At 31.9% G+C, this 18194-nt stretch overlaps 1 protein-coding gene across 1 annotated transcript in view; it reads right to left on the reverse strand.

The window, feature by feature from the left end:
• LOC118187176 (terminal uridylyltransferase 4-like) overlaps positions 1-17204 on the reverse strand; it is a 44564-nt gene extending 27360 nt beyond the window's left edge. Inside the window, exons 1-3 of the mRNA XM_035357376.2 lie at positions 17068-17204; positions 8247-8393; positions 1360-1415 (exon numbers count right to left, since the gene is read on the reverse strand). Of these exons, the coding sequence (XP_035213267.1) occupies positions 1360-1415; positions 8247-8393; positions 17068-17071 (207 nt within the window). The 5' untranslated portion in view covers positions 17072-17204. The remainder of the gene's footprint in view (positions 1-1359; positions 1416-8246; positions 8394-17067) is intronic.
• Positions 17205-18194: the final 990 nt, after the last annotated feature.

The following is an 18194-nucleotide window of genomic DNA, read 5'->3' on the forward strand; positions in this document are numbered from 1 at the left end:
AATTAGATTTATGCAGAGTTTCTGATGAGTTATTCACGTTCGTTTTTAATACAGAAGAAAATATGTAAAGTCAGATTTAAAATAACTTGAAATTTTTCAAGACCGTATTTGCAACAAATTGAAAATTGAGATGTCTTTGCGGGCTGTATAAAATAGCTTCGGGGCAGAATGCAACTTCCAAGCCTAAAGTTTGAGACCATTAAACGATGCTCGATATGGACGAGAGAATCAAGAGCTTAATGAAAACATTGTAGCAGCTTGTGGAATCAAATCTGCGACTGACCATCCTTGAAATGACACCTAGACTGGATGTGGATTTCCAATTAATAATGTGCTAGTTACATGTAATTGCAATTCACTAACTGCACTGCATGGGTAACCTGGCAAAGTTCATTTCTGGCATTTTCATTTTTCAGAAATTATTGCAGTAATCTCGTGAGTGAAAATCTGCATAACTTTCTAGCCGTATCAAGATGGCATGCATCACTGTTTATAGTATTTACTGCCAAAAGTGATTTCTGCTTCATTTCTAACATCATAGATATACAACCTGAGCTGCAGATGATGATTGTTCCAAATTGCATTGTTTCGAATTTGAATATTAAAATAGATGACGCTGATTGTCGGATGGTTTATTTATGGTGTCATAACTATAGAAAAGCTTCCATCGAATACATAATCAGTACCGTCTATTACAGTAAATAGCTTCAGCATCTCATTTCTGAATTCAGGACGTTCTGAATCCATAATATTTAACAATTCAGAGTGATCTGTCAAAATGTCATCAACTTTGCTCTTCATGCTTGGTGCCAACAGATTTCAATTATTATATATACTCTAGATCTTCATAGGAAAAATAATGTTCTTTAAGAGAGTCCAGATAAAGAATATGCAACAAAATCTATTTGGCTTTTCTTTTTTTCTTAATATCTGTTTTATAAAGATTCAGAGTCTTTTCGTCTACCAAATCTAAAAAACTTTGATACCAACATAATACAAAAAAAATATAAATATACTTATAAATGGTTTTCTTAATTTTGAAACTTTCATTTTTATCAGAAAGAACAACAAACAGGACTTTTAAGCTATGGAAACTGTGCTCGTGTTTTCCTTTCAGATTAAAACTTTTACGTGAACTTTGCAATATGCAGCAGCTTTAAAAATTACTGAATAATATATGCAACAATCAACTGCACAAAAATAAATTAGTCGGTGCAAAAGAACAGGTAACCTTAAACATATGTTTTACAAAAACTAATCAAATTTCACATTTTTTATTGCAGATTCAGCTTAAAAATAACGTGACAAAGACTGTATTGAGATAATTAAATGAGATAATCAAAATGTGCAAATACTTACTTTGAGGGCAAAACAAGTGAAAGAATTTTGTCTTAATTTCTGCGCAGTTGTAAATGCTGTAAAAGGAAATAACGATATTCAAGGCATGAAATTCTAAATATTTAATAATTACAATATATAAAGTAACTGAATTTTATTTTTAGTAATATTAATTAAATTTTGTTAACTTTACCATATTGCTAAAGTGTAAAGGATGTTTAAAAAATTGCAGGGCTAAGAAAAAAATATTGAAAATATAGGGTATTTTTAAAAGTGTAAGTTTGATTGTTTATATATATATTTATATATACATATATGATTAAATGCAAAATAAAAATTGAATAAATAAAAAATATAAAAAGCTCAGAATTTAATACAATTGCGTGCTGGTAGTAGTAATGAGTGGTTATCATAATGCAAAATAAAAGAAAATATAAAATAAAAAATACGTCTAAAGCCCATATTCAATTCTTAAGAAACCCCATACTAAAAAAAAAAAAAAAAAAAAAAAAAAAAAAAAAAAAAAAAAACGAAGCATAGCAAATTGCAAAAAAGGGGTGGATTTGGCAAAACTAAAAATGAAATTTACATCTTTCGCCGTTTCATTTCGTCGTCAGGAGAATGGTGCAACGAATTCCCTGATGACGATGCAGCGTGATCAGTTTGGTGCATTGATCGGTTTTTTTGATTATGATCCCTGGTGACAATTGGTGCAGTGATCGGTTTTGGGAATACAAGTTGCAGAAACAAGCGTACTACCTATTGTGCAGTGAATTGCATGCAGTGAAAAATTGAAATAAAAAAGTGTAGTCTTCCTGAAGGATAAAAGAAGAAAGGGAAGTCACGATAATTGCGATTAAAGGCTTTCTGCAATTAAAAAAAATGTGTTCCTTCAAAACAGCGTAAGTCAGTTTGGACATTAACCTTTCTAGAGGCAGTATTTATTTTGTTATATGAAATTGCCATGTTGAATTCATATACTTAATTTGATAAGTTATTTATAACCCTAAATATTTTTGCAGAACAAAATTTAAAAACAGAATTTTAGACTTTAAAGAGAGCATGTATTATTTATAAATTCTTTTTTTTTTGTCAATAAGTATTTTAGCAAATTTTATTGCGTTGAGTATTGTTATCTGTTTGAGGTGAAATATGTTATTTAAGAACTGATTAATTTCTTTAACATTTTTGCTAATCTCACGTATTCTATATTATGCGTATCATAAATTCCATTGTTATTTAGTGTAAATGTTACTATTTCTGAACTGTGAAAATTTCCACAGTAGACAAACAACTTTACAAAACTGTATTATTTTGTATTTTATTGTGTCATCCTAAAATTTTTGGAATTTGTAAAACGTCATATCTTGGCAAGGGTAGGAAACAAGATCTCATAAATCTGTCTTCGGAATTAGATCAAGAGGTTCCATACAGTGCACAAATACAGGACCATGAAAACTATACAGGGTACGAATATGACGAAACAATTGTTGAAACAACGCTTGAGTCAATTAATTAGCTCTGATAGAACAGGGTAGGCTCGAAGGAGCCAACTATTTTAGACTCAAGAAGAAAAGGGAGAGAAAATATAAACTAGAACGTTTGTGTTTGACAAACACCAGCAATGGCCGCGAAAGTTCTCAAAATAGTATTTCGAGGTCTAGAACAGAATTGCAAATCTTAATGCAAAGATATAATCCCAAATCATAGGATATTTTGCTTTATTTAGCAATGCTTGATAATCAGGCTCGCAAAGTGAATATAGATAAAGAAGATTGGATGTCTTATTTAATGGCTGTATTGCCGATGGACATTGATTCTATAATTCTACGGAAGCTAGAAGAGAAGCCTGATAATTTGAAATACGTAAAGAATATTCTTTTACAACGTTTTAAGTTGAGCTCTGAGGGTTTTTGTGTCAAATTTGTTTAGCACTAGTAGCGTGTAGGTACTCTATACAAATATTTTACTTTTGAGCTGAAACATTACCTGGAGGAGTGATTAAACGAAGTAGAAGCGAGAACTTTGATTCTCTGAAATATTTAATGTTAACGGACCAAATTAAACGCCGCGTAAATGACATAATTCGCTTCGGGCAAAATTTGCTTCGGGGATGAATGGCCAAACATATCTTCTGCTGACCTCGTCAAGAAATTAGACCAATATGAAGCAGTACGAAGTTCCCTTAAAAAATGGTTTTACACCAAACAAGGCTCTTATTTTAATGAAAGGAGGAAAGAAGAATTTTCAGATCGAATGCTTCGCAATGAAATTTTTTCAAAAGAGAAAATTACCGAGAAATGGAATTTAAATGTTTCTGAGAAACGGAGAGCACCTAGATGGTATGAATGCAATTCAGAGAGTTATCTCCGACCCCGATGCCCGCGATTAAATATACAACGGAAACTACGTTTTTTTGTTTTATTCCTTATAGAAGTCATAAATAAATTAGCTATTTGGACCGTATTTTAGTACTGTGACAGTCATAGACCGAAAGATTAAAATTTTTTGAGATACTGATCCACTGTTGACTTAATAGAAAGGAATCATGTAACATCGAAAATGTTGCTAAGGGAGATCGTCTTGGTCAAGCAACCCTTGGACCCAAAACCGGTTTTGTTGCCTTTCGTACTAATAGAACTCGAAGGAAATAGCTTTGGAAGGGTAATTACTAAAGCAGCAGTAACCAGCCGAGATCTAAATTAAGAGTACTATTAACTGGACAACGAGCAGCTCAGTTAATTGAGTGTAATAAAGCTCTTGCTTAAAGATAATATAGTCTCCTTATATGTGAGGACATCCAGCCGGAATGAACCCGTTAACCCAAAGAGAAAAGGAAGACGAAAGGAAAGATGTGAAACTCTACCTATCCATGTAGGATTTATTGTGTTCCTTAGTTTGGGAGAAATAGCGTTGCAACCTTACAGTTTTGAAGTTATTTACCACCAAGGTATTGTCAACGGGCTGACTTGTCTCGAAACGAACGAAACATTGTGTTGGAGTGTGATTGCTCCCTTCAATTTATTGAACATGTATTTGTATGATGTATAATTGTAGCAAAACAGTATTTGTTTCTTTGTTAAGCATACATTGTGATGTAGATCTCTCCGTCTCTCTCTCTATCTACAGATTATTGAATTTGCTAAGTTATCGCCTCTAAGGTTAATGCCTAATTGACTTTTTTATATGTGTGTGAACTGTCTATCAGTCACATTATTATTGATTGCAACTTTGTCTCTGTACAAGTGTATGTTGAGGATATTACTTAAAGGACAGAGGTCTTTACTTCCTATGAGTTTTTTTTTGGGGGGGGGGTGGACTCGTGCGAACTAGTGCAGCTGTGTGCACTTTCCCTCGTCTTCAAGAAAAATCTTCCAAAGGGGGGAACAGGAAAGAAATAGTTCTAATGTCTTCAGATTCTCGGAAAAATTACTTTTTAACAACCACTTAGCAAATTCTCAAGAAAGATGAACGTGACCTGTAATTATGTACCGTTCAAGTCTTTGTTTCCTTTCGTAGTGGTCCGATGGAGAATATCATTTTGTTCCTGAGAAAATCTGGAATCTGAGATTCCTTCGTTTGAAATTCCCACTTATCTGTTTATAGATGCATTGTTATGTATCGACTATCTGTTACCGAAAACCTAAATACAGATGAATCGCGAACCACGTAGTAAGTCAGAGCCTGAGAAATCTCAAGAAAATATTCCACAACATACCCGCAAATAATCAGAGTGCTTTTGGTAGTTGAGAGGGGTTCTAAAAATTTTGGACAAATGAAAATTTAGGAAGTCTTCTCGATACACCCAAGGAATCTTGAAGGGAGTTAATTAATTTAATGAAAAAGAGAGAAACATCCTTGCTTGTGTTTTCAGCTCGGCCAAAAGCAAATTTTTCCTGTTCGCTCAATCAAGAGCACTCAAATCTCTCGGCGAAGAGAAACAGTATAGTCGATAGGCACGTTTTCCGCTACTTGATTTGAGAACAACTTGCTCGGAACGACCAGCTGCGGTCAGGTGAGGCAACAAGGCTGTTTCATCCTGCACTAGGATAAACGTCTCTGAGAACTTTAACGTCCGATTAAACAGACAGGAAGTTTCACGACTTTGTAAATCCTTTTTTTTAAATTTTGTTTTATGCTTTTTTTTCCTTCTTTTACGAGAAACAACAAAAGCTATCCTGTAAATTATATGCATATAGCCTAGAATATTAGAATATTAAACAAATTAAATACTCTACTTCCTTGCATGTGTCAACTCTTTCCAGTATATATTAAAATAATTCTACTTTAATTAAACTTAGGAGATAATATAATCAATTAATCAATACGGTTTAGGAAATAAATTATTATATATATATATATATATACACACACGCAGACACATAACAGAATAAATTTTAATTTAAACATTTCTCTTTCATTTTCGCATAAGATAGTTTGTGTAAATTTAGCATATGATAATTTATAAAATATATAATAAATATAATAGCAAAACAAGAATTGTAATAGTATTTTTGATCGCAATAGTATCATAATAAATGAAAAATGAAAATAGTAATTTCTTTTTTCCATTACTGTTTTCTAAATTATTTAGTACTTTTTTATATGTGTTTACATCTGTATATTTAGAGTATATGTACTTCTTGTTATTTAAATTACTGTTATTATTATATATAATTTTAATTATTTACATTATTATTATTATTATATATTTCTCGGTATTATATTTATTTAGTATTAGAAGTACATTATAGGATTAAGTACATGTATTACTACTATGTATTATGCCATATTTACTCGTATATTTGCCACTGCTTAATAATTTTTCAGCTTATGATTTCTAATTTCTGGTAAAAATGTAAAATATAAGCACAAATAGGAAAGTACCTAGAATAACCAGAAAGAAAGTTACTGAAATTTATAAATTCTTTGAAATACATAATGTAATAATATAAATGTACTTTTTAATGTGCTATATTTATCACTTGAGCCATTTGTTCAGAAAATAGCGTATTTCCTCTTTTTTGACTCCAAGCGTTAAAATTAGGAGGAAAAGGATACAATACATAAGTAAATGTGGCATTCATTAATGTTATTATTTATGCCATGTAACGCTTAATGCTTAAATTATAAATTTTGTTTATATTAAGCACAAATTCTATTTCGAGTTGCGTCTACGCAGGTTATACACTGACTACCAATAAGTATTTGGACATCTGTCATAGAAAAGAAAAAATAACTTTATTCAAAATCAATAGTTGGTAGAGCCTCCACGAGAGGTAATTACAGCGTGGACCCTCCGGGGCATACTTTCCACAAGTCTTTGTATGACAGCTAGTGGTATTTTCTTCCATTCGGCTTGGAGAAGACATAGAAGTTCCTTCACCGATTTTGCACAGGTAGTGCACCCCTGAATTCGGCGATGCAACTCGTCCCAGAGGTTCTCGATAGGGTTCAGGTCTGGACTCTGGGCAGGCCAGTCCATTCGATGAACTCCATTGGCACCATACCAAGCCTTGGTTAACGTCGAAACATGACAACTGGCATTGTCGTCCTGAAAGTAACAGGGGTCCAACCCGTAAAACTGCCACAACGTAGGAAGCACATTGTAATCCAAAAAGGTGCAGTAGGCATCGGAGTTGAGCTTACCATGAATGGGGACCAAGGATCACAGCCCATACCAGGAGAAACACCCCCAGACCATAATTACACCTCCGCCGAACTTGACTGTTGGCACAATGCATTCTGGCAGGAGACGTTCTCCAGGTAGACTCCAAATCCAGACCCTGCCATTCGAACGGTAAAGGTTGAACCTTGATTTGTCACTCCAAAGAACCCATTTTTCACTGATCTGTGTCTGGTCCAATTTCAATGTGCTTTGCACCACATTAACAGAGCAGCGCGGTTGGACTTTGTGATCAAAGGCTTATGGGCAGCAGCACGACCATGAAAACGAAGCAGATGTGCTTCCTTACGGATAGTATTCATTGAAATAATACTCCCAGATGCCTGTTGAAAGTCCTCGCGGATGAGGGCCATCGGTTGGGTGCGGTTTTTCCGAATTTCTCTGGACAGCACTCGTCGGTCTCTCTATCTCCCAGTTTCGTTGGTCTGCCGACTTGGGGCACATTCCGACAATCACCGCTCACCTTCCACTTCTTAATCACATAGGCCACTGTCGATTTTGTGTACTTTAGGTCGCTAGATATGTTCCCTTCAGGATCGGCCACATTTGTGATACCTGATAATTATACCTTTCTCGAAATCAGAGAGCTCAACTGCGAGGCATCTTGCATGCGACTAAAGCCGATGCTGTTTCCTACACGATATATACCGGCGGAGTCCGTGACGTACCTTTGGACCGCAGATATCGTCATTTGCATAGGTGTCCAAATACTTATTGGTAGTCATGTATAAATTTAAATGGTTTAATTTTAAAAAAAATTCTTTAAATATCTTATTTAAATTTAATAAATATATTCTCATTAGATTACGTTTGCCTGGCATTCAAAAGAGAATGTTATTAAATTATTTTCTTTTTCATATTCATGTTGATGCGTATAATGCAGAAAAGTGGCTTTGTTGATAATCCTTCCGACTACTACTTAAAAAAAGACCAAGGAATTAGAAAATTGTATTTAAATTTAGTTTTTAATTGTTGTTTTATTTTTGTATGAATTTGCTTTTCAGGCTTATTTTCCAAGTTTTTGCTTCAAGCTGTTTCTAATTTGCGCCTTCCTGCTAGATAATTTATTACTATTGGTTAATATTAATTCTATATATTTTTCTTTTTATTATACGGGTAAAACCCTAAATATACAGGTAAAACAATAAAAATATATTCATGCAAACCTTAAAAAAAAAAAAAAAAAAAAAAAAAAAAAAAAAAAAAATGTTCCTTAGCATACCTGTCGAGGAAGCAGAAATGTCAACTTTGGCATATTCCTCTTCAGAAGACTGGAAATATTTTAATAGCATGTGAAAGCTTGATTTTATAAATTGCCTTTCCTTATACAGTATAATTCCTGAAGATATATTCTTCTTGGTAAATGGATCTAGTTAATAAAAAAGGATAAAATTAGAAAAAATAAAATAAATTTAAGTGGTTACATTGGCGACTGCCAACCTTGAAGTACGAAAAAAACTGGAAAATTTTCGTTCTGCGCTGAGACGTAACTTCAAAGACTAAGCTGACAAATTTGACTTTAAACAGCCTATAACCCAAAATTCATGTTAAAAAGGTAAATAGTATGATTCTGAAATATATATTTATAATAACTTGATAAGTATTTTATTGTTCTAAATTTAAATTTTATTTATGTTTTTGTCTAATTTCAGTCAAGTTTGTAGCTTCCTTAAAATTTTATCTTGATGAAAATTCAAGTAGAAAAGAAAAGCTTTTATTTACGAAAATGCTTTTAAAAATTATAAAAATAAAATTAATAATTTTTCTCTTAATTAGATATAAATACGCATATAATCGAGCTTATAAACTTAATAATACGCCATTTAAATTAAAGCAAAATAGCAAAGATTTACATTAAAATTAAACACCAAGAGTCATCTATATTAAATGTTAATCTTCATAATATGTTGTACTGTCTTTCATCATGTATATTAATTTTTTATGAATATCTGCAGTGGATTAAAAGAGATAAGATACAGCAGAAATCAATAAGAAAGAATAAGTTTAGAATTGCTACTAAGAAGATGAAATTCGTGTAAGTTTCATCAACACATTATGACATCAGCTATTTTTTAGTATACTTCTGAACAAAATTTCTTTCGTAACATATTTTTCTTCGACATTAATTGATCCGTAATTCTTCTAAAACTACATTTCAAAGAGATAATCTAAATTGAAATAAATTACAATCGGAGAGATTTGGAGATTTACAAGGAGCCTGGAAAGATGGTATGAAAATTTGGGAGTCTCATTTTTAGCTTGAAGTTTGGCAGCTCTGTGGTTAACGTACTGAGTCAGTTTTGCAATCAATAAAAAAATCATCTGTTATAGAGAATTGTAAATATTTAAAAGACAGCGTGATAAAGGAATCATACCATGATTCAAACTATAGTTTAAGCAGTTGTATGAAGAAATAATATGAGATAATAAATAGCATATTAGTGGAAAGTAAAATCTTTTAAAATTAATTTCTGATTTCTGAAATAAGTGCTGAAAATTGCATATTCAGTTTGAAAGACGTATTCGCATTTTTCTGACATGGATGAATTCTTCAATGGATAATATGTGGTTTTTAACGACAATACCCAAACTCGTCAAAAAAATTCTTTTTGGAGGGTTTCTTCACAGTCATTTTTGGAAATTCTACAATGAATTTTTCCGGTTTTCATTACCTAGTTGCAACATACCAACCTCTTTTTCGGGAAATTGATCGACAAATCCAAAAATCATTTCTTTCCTTACTTGGACTCCAAGCAATGGGATTACAATAAGCACTGTGCAGAGCTAATAGGTTAATTCGAAGCAGAAGATATGAAAAATGAGCAGTGCCGTCCCCGGGAATCGAGCCACGGATCTCTCGAATGCGCGCCGAGTGTGCAGACCACTACACCACGATGACACGCTACAAAGGCGAGAGAAATGCCTTATAACTGAACTGGTAGTTTGAAAATACGTGTACTAACTTCCCTATAGAAATATTAGCATAGGTAATCAAAATCGTAAAAACAACCTTGTATTTAGCGTAAGTATAATGAAACACTCAATTGATTTCGAGGGCAGCTAAAGGTCCCTCCTCATCAGGAGAAAGAAATACCTAGAAAGAAGAAAATAAAATAAAGGAGAAAGAGTCTCAGAAACACGTGGTCCTTATCAGCACTGCACGTGGAGGACCACGTGTTTCTGAGACTCCTTCTGAGACCGCCCATGCAGCCAGTCCGTTCGCCGGATTCGAACCTCGGACCGAGCTACCAGTGTTCAGCGTCTTTACCGCTCGGCCGCTGGTGGGCCTTAGACGAGATACGAAATGCAATCATATGCGAAAAAAAATAACTAACATTTAACTATCTGGCAATGAATCAAATTACATTGGAAATGTAATAGCATGAAAAGTAGAAAAAATATATCTGTACGGAAAATCTTGATGACAATTTCTGAGTGTGTTTTTTTTTTTTTTTTTTTTGAATAAAAATCGTTAAAGGCTCCTAAATTGGTAATGAACTACTAAATTCGGTCAATTTTCATCAAAAACGCCCTAAGAAGTTCTCCGTACTGGTAAAATATTACTTAAATTCTTTAGCTTCGTGACTTCTCTCAGACATTGGCAAGACCAACGGCTGTCAGGGCAATACAAGATAACTAAGTGTTTAATAGGTTACTTCAAAGCTATGAAAGAAATAGCGTTTGGGAAAAAAAATATGGACATTTTCAAGAAAAATATTCTCTGATGTTCTTTCTGTATGTTTATAAATGTAAACAAAATGCAAAAATTTAGCATATACGTAGATAAATCTTATGAATAAAGGTAAATTAACATGAAATGTTTCCTTAACGTCTATGTAAATGGAAAACGGTGATCGTAATATATTTGAAAAAAGTAGTTCATATACAGTTCATTAAAACTTTGCTACCGATCTATGAATTCATGGAAATCAGCGAAAAAAAGTCATTTATCACGTTCGATTGCTTACAGTATATTCTCTTGACGTTTTAATCTTTTGAGTTGTAGTATTTCTGAACCTGAAGCCTTAAAACACAAAGTCACTCTGATTTATCAACTTGTGCCTAAATGTAGAGAACAGTCAACCAAATGGAAGATTTTAGCCTAAGTAAATGTACTACAGACGAAATAAAATTTAAAATTGATAGTTATTTTTCATACTCTGTTCATGAAACTAGTTGGAAATATGGCATTTTCTTATTCCATTTTATATTTCACTGTTAAAGTCTGGCTTGGGAAAAAGTTTTTCCGTGGAAATGGCATACTTATCCTATATATCTGCAACTGTTCTAATAAATTATATTACTAACAAGTGTGAATAAAATCTCTAGTTATACAGGAATTATCTTGAATATTTCCTTAATCTGAAATGCAAAATGTAACCCATGGGGAAAAATAGAGCAAGTTTATCTTAAAAAGTTCTTCACGAACACAACTTTTTCTCGGTCCTTACATGCTTTTCTGTATTTATCACTCAAGTTCATTGTGTACCTCTCTTTTATCTAATTTGTGAAGTATTCCTGTTTGAATACTAACATTTGAATTTGTTTAACTGATTTTAAAGTACATGTATATTTTGGTCAATGCGTGAAATGAGGAACTGTGGCACCGAGTGTTCTAAGCATGCCATACTGCATTTTTCTTAAGAGTACAGTCAGTTAAAAGAGAAACGCGTTTCGTACTTTGTGAAATGTATTTTATTTACTTATTATGTGTCATGCTCATGATAAATAAAAACATGTGCGCAGGATTGTATGGCTCCAATGTTTAATTAAAATAATGCTTTTTTGAAAGTGTGGTCTTTCTGATGATAAGTTATACTAAAATACGTTAAAATTTTTAAAGTTGGTTACTATAGTAGATTATATGGAGTTTCTGTCATTATTACCTATTATTTATAATTATTTGTGTGTATTTTTATTTACTATCTATGAGAAGTTAAATGTCAAATAAAGCTGTAAGAGTTAAGCAATGTCAGCTTGAAATGTCTATCTTAAAATGACTGTGTTAGATCTTTTACGTTAATTATTATGTTGGATCATTATTTGGAACTCTACTCAATATTTCGTGAAATGTATCATAACTATGTAGGAATTATTTGTCAGGTATGATAAATTAAATTTCGTTCTCAAAAGGCTGTAAGAGTTCAGTGCTAAATAAATTATTGACAGCTTAAAATATAGGTATCTTTCAGTTAAGTTACAATGAATACGTTAAAAATATTCCAAGTTAACATACTTTTATATTCCAAGTTGGGAAAAAGGCAACAAAGTTTCATTTCCATGGCTGAATATTAATTCCATGTGTATTATAGACTTTGAGACTATAATTGAGACTTTGAGACTATTCACAAATGTAACTATAATTCAAATTTAAAAGAATACGTTACAATGTCGATATTCTTCTCTGTAGTTAAAAAATAATTCAATCTCCTGTACCTAGTTAAGAGAGTAAGGCTGTGATAAGCTCAAATAGAGTAGTGTTTATAAAGTTGTGCGGTAAATTGTGGAATCATATTAAGAATCCGAGTGACGTTTTTACATGAAGGAAAAATCAAGGTTCAGTGTATGTTTGATGTTTTAAGTAGGATGTATCCAAGAAAATCCAAGATATTTTTGTAAAATATTTCAAAGAGTTAGCAAAATTTGTGTTAGTAGTATAAATGAATGTTACTAAATAAAAAGGAGTGTTCTGAATATATACGTATAAATGTTTGTAGAATAAAATAATACGAAATGCAGTACTATTGGTAAGTATATAAACTTAACTGGGTAGAAATGCCCCATGCATTGGTTTGAATGGACTTCATACCATGAAAACTTATTACTCCTTATAAGATTTGTTCAAAGTCAGTAGGTCTTGCAATAAAGAAATTTGTGTAAGTCTGTATTTAATTTTTTGGGGGAAAAGGAATCAGAAATACCGCATGAATATGTTTTATAAGTTAAATATAAGGGTAAATGTGTAAATGTAAAGTGTAAAAATTACATTTGTCAGACATAGTTTGGTGAATCCTTTGAATAAAGGTAAGACGTGTAAAAGAAAATCCGCGAAGTTTTGTATAGTTGGCCAAAAAGTTAGTATAGTCATTAGTAATTAATGAATTACATTAGAAGAGAAAGTTCTGAGTATCTCCAGCTTAGGAGTATATAGAAAGAACATTGTGCGTATTGGTTTAAAGTTACAGAAAATATCATCCGTCCAGAGTGACGTTATATGCATGTAAATCCTAGCTTAAAATTTCGTAGACGGAGAAATGCAGGTAACTTTACCTTGGAGAAATGGAAGTGTAACATTATGTTGTATTTAACACAAGGGAAAAAAGTTAAGGGTAAAATAAAAATGTAACAAGAAAAAAAATTTAAAGAAAAGAAAAAAAAAATTTACGTTTAGAATTAAAATACATTAGGGAAAAAACAAAAAACTGCATTTGTGTAAACCAAAAACTGAAAAAAAAAAATTAAATTTATGAAAATAAATATTACTTTTGTAAAATATTACTTTTGTAAATAAAGTTAAAAATGTAGTAACACCTTTTTTTAAATCAAAAACGAAAAGGAAAAATTAAATTTGTAAAAATAAATATTACTTTTGTAAAAAAATTAATTTAAACAAAAAATTAAAATAAAGTAAAGTAAAAATACGGAAAGGAATACATTTTGAAAAAAAAAAAAAAAACTTTTGCAAAATAAAAAAGGGTAAAGGAAAAATGCAATTCGTAAAAATAAATATTACTTTTGTAAAACCAAAAAGAAAGTTAAATATATATATATAAAAAAATAAAGTAAAAATACGAAAAGGAATAAATTTTTTTTTGGGGGGGGGAACTTTTGCAAATTAAAAAGTAAAAAGAAAATGTAAAGTCACTTTTGTGGAAATAAACTTCAATTTGCGAAAGTTAAAAATAAAATTTATGTTTGGAAAAGGGAAACATAGAAAAATTAATAAACTATTAGTAAGTATGAGAAAAAAAAAAGAAAACAATTAAAAAGATCCCAATAATAAAAAATTTAAAATGTGGGAAAATCTTACATTTAAAACAGCAATGAATAAATTAAATGATTATGAATGAATAAATGTAATGATTTAGAAGCCAAAAGAAATTCCAGTCAGTTTCAAGAAACATTAACATGCTCATTGGTTACAAAAAAGGATATTATTAGCAAGGATCTGATTGGCCATCAAGATTGCATTCGTTCACCGTCGTGAAAAAACAAATGTGAGGCGCCGTTTTCAAGGCAGGTTGGCGCATCCGCAATCCTTCCTAGTGACATCATGGTGGACAAGCTGAAATAACAAGTTTGATAAGATGACGGGGTAGCCGTGTGGTAACGCTCAGGTCTTTTCAACCTCTGAAACGGCGGGTTCGAATCCTGCTTGTGGAGTTGCTTTTAAAATTCAGGGAAAATGATATTAAATGGATTAAATGGAATCAATTAAAACTAATTAAAAATAATGACGGATCAAAATAATTAAGAAGGATGATTCATAATTAAATAATGAAACATAATTAAAAATAATGAATAAAAATGATTAAATAACTAAAATAATAAAGGAAAATAATTGATAAATAAGGAAAATAATAAAGTTGACGTCACGTGGTTTAAGCGATCGTTGCCACAAGCATAAAAAATAGGGTTGTTGCCACAAAAATAAAAACTTTGAAAAGATCGCTGCCACACCATAAAAATGAAACTCAACATGATTACGTCATTTCATCACGTGATACAAGATGCCGCAGGTGTCGGCACTTCCTGAGAAATCCAATATAGCGGAGGCCACGCCCCCCTTTCTGTGACGTCACTTCCTGAGAAAGTGAAGCACGAGTACCTGGGGTTACTACTCTTATCATTAGCTCCGTTAGATAAGCATTATCTCCACATCTGTTATGAACAATTTTCTTAATGTAAGTTTAATCTTAAGAAATTTTCATTTATCAAAACTATGAAATGTTCATTCGATATTCAAATGAAATTATCAACCGGATAAAACACCTATAAGTTTCATACAAATTTGGCTAAAAAAAAATTTCAAAAGCTTTCTCACTTGCACGCATTTTTACACAATGAAAAAACGTAGCTTCTTAGGTGTCTTCCCTTATCCGCCGTGTATCGATAGCTTAACGAAATGTATGAACAAAAATTTGCAGTTTGAAAATATAGTAAACGTCTCACAGTATTAATGATCTCTGCTGTGTTAGATAAAATATCTGATGTTGACACCACATGACTTCCTTGTACGGCTTATTAAATTTTGCACATTTTTTGCTGCAGATCATTTAAACTTATTTACTCGAATTCCTTAGAGATATATTTCGCATTTAATCAATTCAGTTCTCACTTCGCGGCAAGGCAAAAATACGTAAAAACACAAAACATCTTCATAAAAAAAAAAAAAAAAAAAAAAAAAAAAAAATCAAATACAATTAAAAACAGTTAAAAAAATTTTTACAATTAAAATTAGAATTTCTACACAAAACAAGTAAATGGGTTAACGGGTAGAGAGACCAAATTTTCGATGAACAAAATTTGAAAGTTAACTTTCAGTCCCACTTGGCAAAGAGACTGAAGTTGGTGCGAGTGAAGTTGAAGGTGAAGAATGAAGTTGAAGAACTGACATAATTCACTTTTCTGCTAAAAGTTTAAAATGTTAGCAAATGGCGGAAGGCTTAGTACCATTTAAACTTTTAAATTGTTGATAACTTTAAAACTGTTGTACGCAGATTAATTAAAGGCACAGAAACCTTAACGGGAACATAAGAACATTATAATTCAAACAATTTTAAAGGAAAAAATGCAACAACGTATAACAATAAAAAAACTGAACTCACAGAGCGGAGTAACACAGTGGGTATATATATATATATACTATTAATATATGTTTGGTGCGCCTATTGCAACCAAACAGGGAAGTGCACCATTACATGTTAGAGTAATCCCAATATACAAAATTTTAATGTTCTGAGGTTAATCGTTTTTGAGTTATGCGAGATATATACAGACGTCCGGGCAAAAAATCTTCTGAATCCATTTTAAATCCATTTTATAACTCTTTTAGAAAAAAAGAGTTCTTTATTCTGTCCGCACAAAAACATCGTTCAAATGAATTCGAGAGCAGTCAAAATGAATATTTTCGTTGAGATATGATACTTGAAATTTTTCGCAACTACATTATTTATTTTCTTCTTCGTACAAGTAAAAAATACACTAACATATTTTTCCTACTACTGAAATTAATTAATTTTAGATTCGCAGAAGACTGAGGTTATTGCAGGTAATGCTGAGGGAACTGGAGTTCAGAAATTTTGAGGTGTGAGGGCGGCATTTTTTTAGCATCATCACAGTGCAAGGGAGGAACCAGCCAGAGACTCCTCCCTTCCTATACATTTCGAAACAGAAGACCTTTAAGGAAGACCTTTATGGATCTTTAAGGAACAGAAGCCCTACAATCACGAAATGCAATAAAATACTTTCCCCAAAACACTTTCCTTCCAGGAATGCACAAATAGAACCTCCCTTTGATTAGTTTACCAACGCGAAATAAATTGCTCAAGGTAAGATTTTCACCAAATTTTGCTGAAAGAAACAGCCGTGTAGAGCAATCCTGTGAAAAAAAAGATTTCTTATAAAATATTTTATTGCATTTTGAGTTCATAGGTCGGAAAAGGTTATAACGAATGAAATCTTAGAGAAAATCTCAAGTTAATATTGACACATTAAGATTTAATATTTTTTGAATAAAAATTAATAAAAATTATATCTCCTTTTTGATCGCCAATCAAAGCGTCTTAAGATTCAACGTACTAAAGCGAAAATCAAATCACATTGATATAATATCATGTCATTTAGCTCTTGTTTCTTATCTAAGGGATTTACATAATATGATAATTTGATGAATAATGGCAACGTATTACAATCTGCATGGAGCAGTATTTATTTACTGGTTAATAAATTATAAAAATACCATACTAGACTGCAAAATAGCAAATAACTATAAGAAAAGAAAGATATGTCACTAGTAAATTGACATGTTATCAAATTCTTACCCATTTTTCCGAAAAAACATCGATCAGAGGTAAAACAGGTTTCTTCAATTGTTGAAGAAAGTGAATTACCATCATACTGAAAGCTGTATATGGTAGCTGACCATTGGTCTGGTCATGTCCACCCAGCTTGGAAACCTAAATTAAATAGAATCAATGACGAACAAAGAAACAAAATTTGTTCAACATTATAATGAAACACAGTACAGTATATAAAATTGCTTCCGTATACAAAATAGATATAAAATAAAATAAAATAGCTTCTCGAATATATAAAATAAACCTGCATCTGAGAGATTTGCTGGAAGAAATAAAATATTTGCATGTAAAGCATCTTTGTAGAAGAATTTTTGTGTAGCAGAATCTTAGCAAATCCATCGGACCTTTGTCAGGAATTCAAACCGAAACTTTTGATTATAAAAAATGACCCCGAGTTCAAATCCCGGAGTAGACATGGTTGTAATTGTTTGTGGAGGCAACGGTGGCCACCTGTTAGGTACTTCCATAATGACGTGGTCATCACTTACGGGTCTTGTTGTGGCGCAAGGCTAATGGCTATTAAATAAAGCGCCAGGCCATTACAATGTTTACATATCCAGAATAACATTCATACACAATACAGCACACACAGTTTGGTAAAATTTAACTGATGTATTACTCATCATGGGACATTACGAATATTGGAAGGGGGCAGAAAGTCCGGACGGTGTAGTATTCTAAAATGTGCAGTAATAGATTATTATAGAATAAAATTATTAAAGTAAGCTTATTTTTGCTTTACATATTTACAGTATAATTTTTTTCGCCATATAAACTTCAAGACATGGCAGAAAGTCAAAATAAATTGAGGGATCACAGCACTGTAAAAAATCATCCCCCCCTTTTTTTCTCTCTTTTTCTTTTTTCCAATTCAAGCACTTCGTAAACTCGAACAGAAATTTTACTTAATCATCTGTATTCCATCGCCACCACTGACAATAGAAACAGTAATATATTCGTTTAAGCTATTATGTCTCTATGCCAAGGTCCTGTTTCACTTACCAGCATTAAATTATTTATTTCTATGATAAAACACTTTGGGAGTGTAGTAAATTGAAGAAAAAAGAAACCACTTGCTAGGGAAATATTGC

Source organism: Stegodyphus dumicola, chromosome 12 (assembly GCF_044657685.1).
Source record: "Stegodyphus dumicola isolate Sdum_Otavi_A_Nest chromosome 12, ASM4465768v1".
NCBI lineage: Eukaryota > Metazoa > Arthropoda > Arachnida > Araneae > Eresidae > Stegodyphus > Stegodyphus dumicola.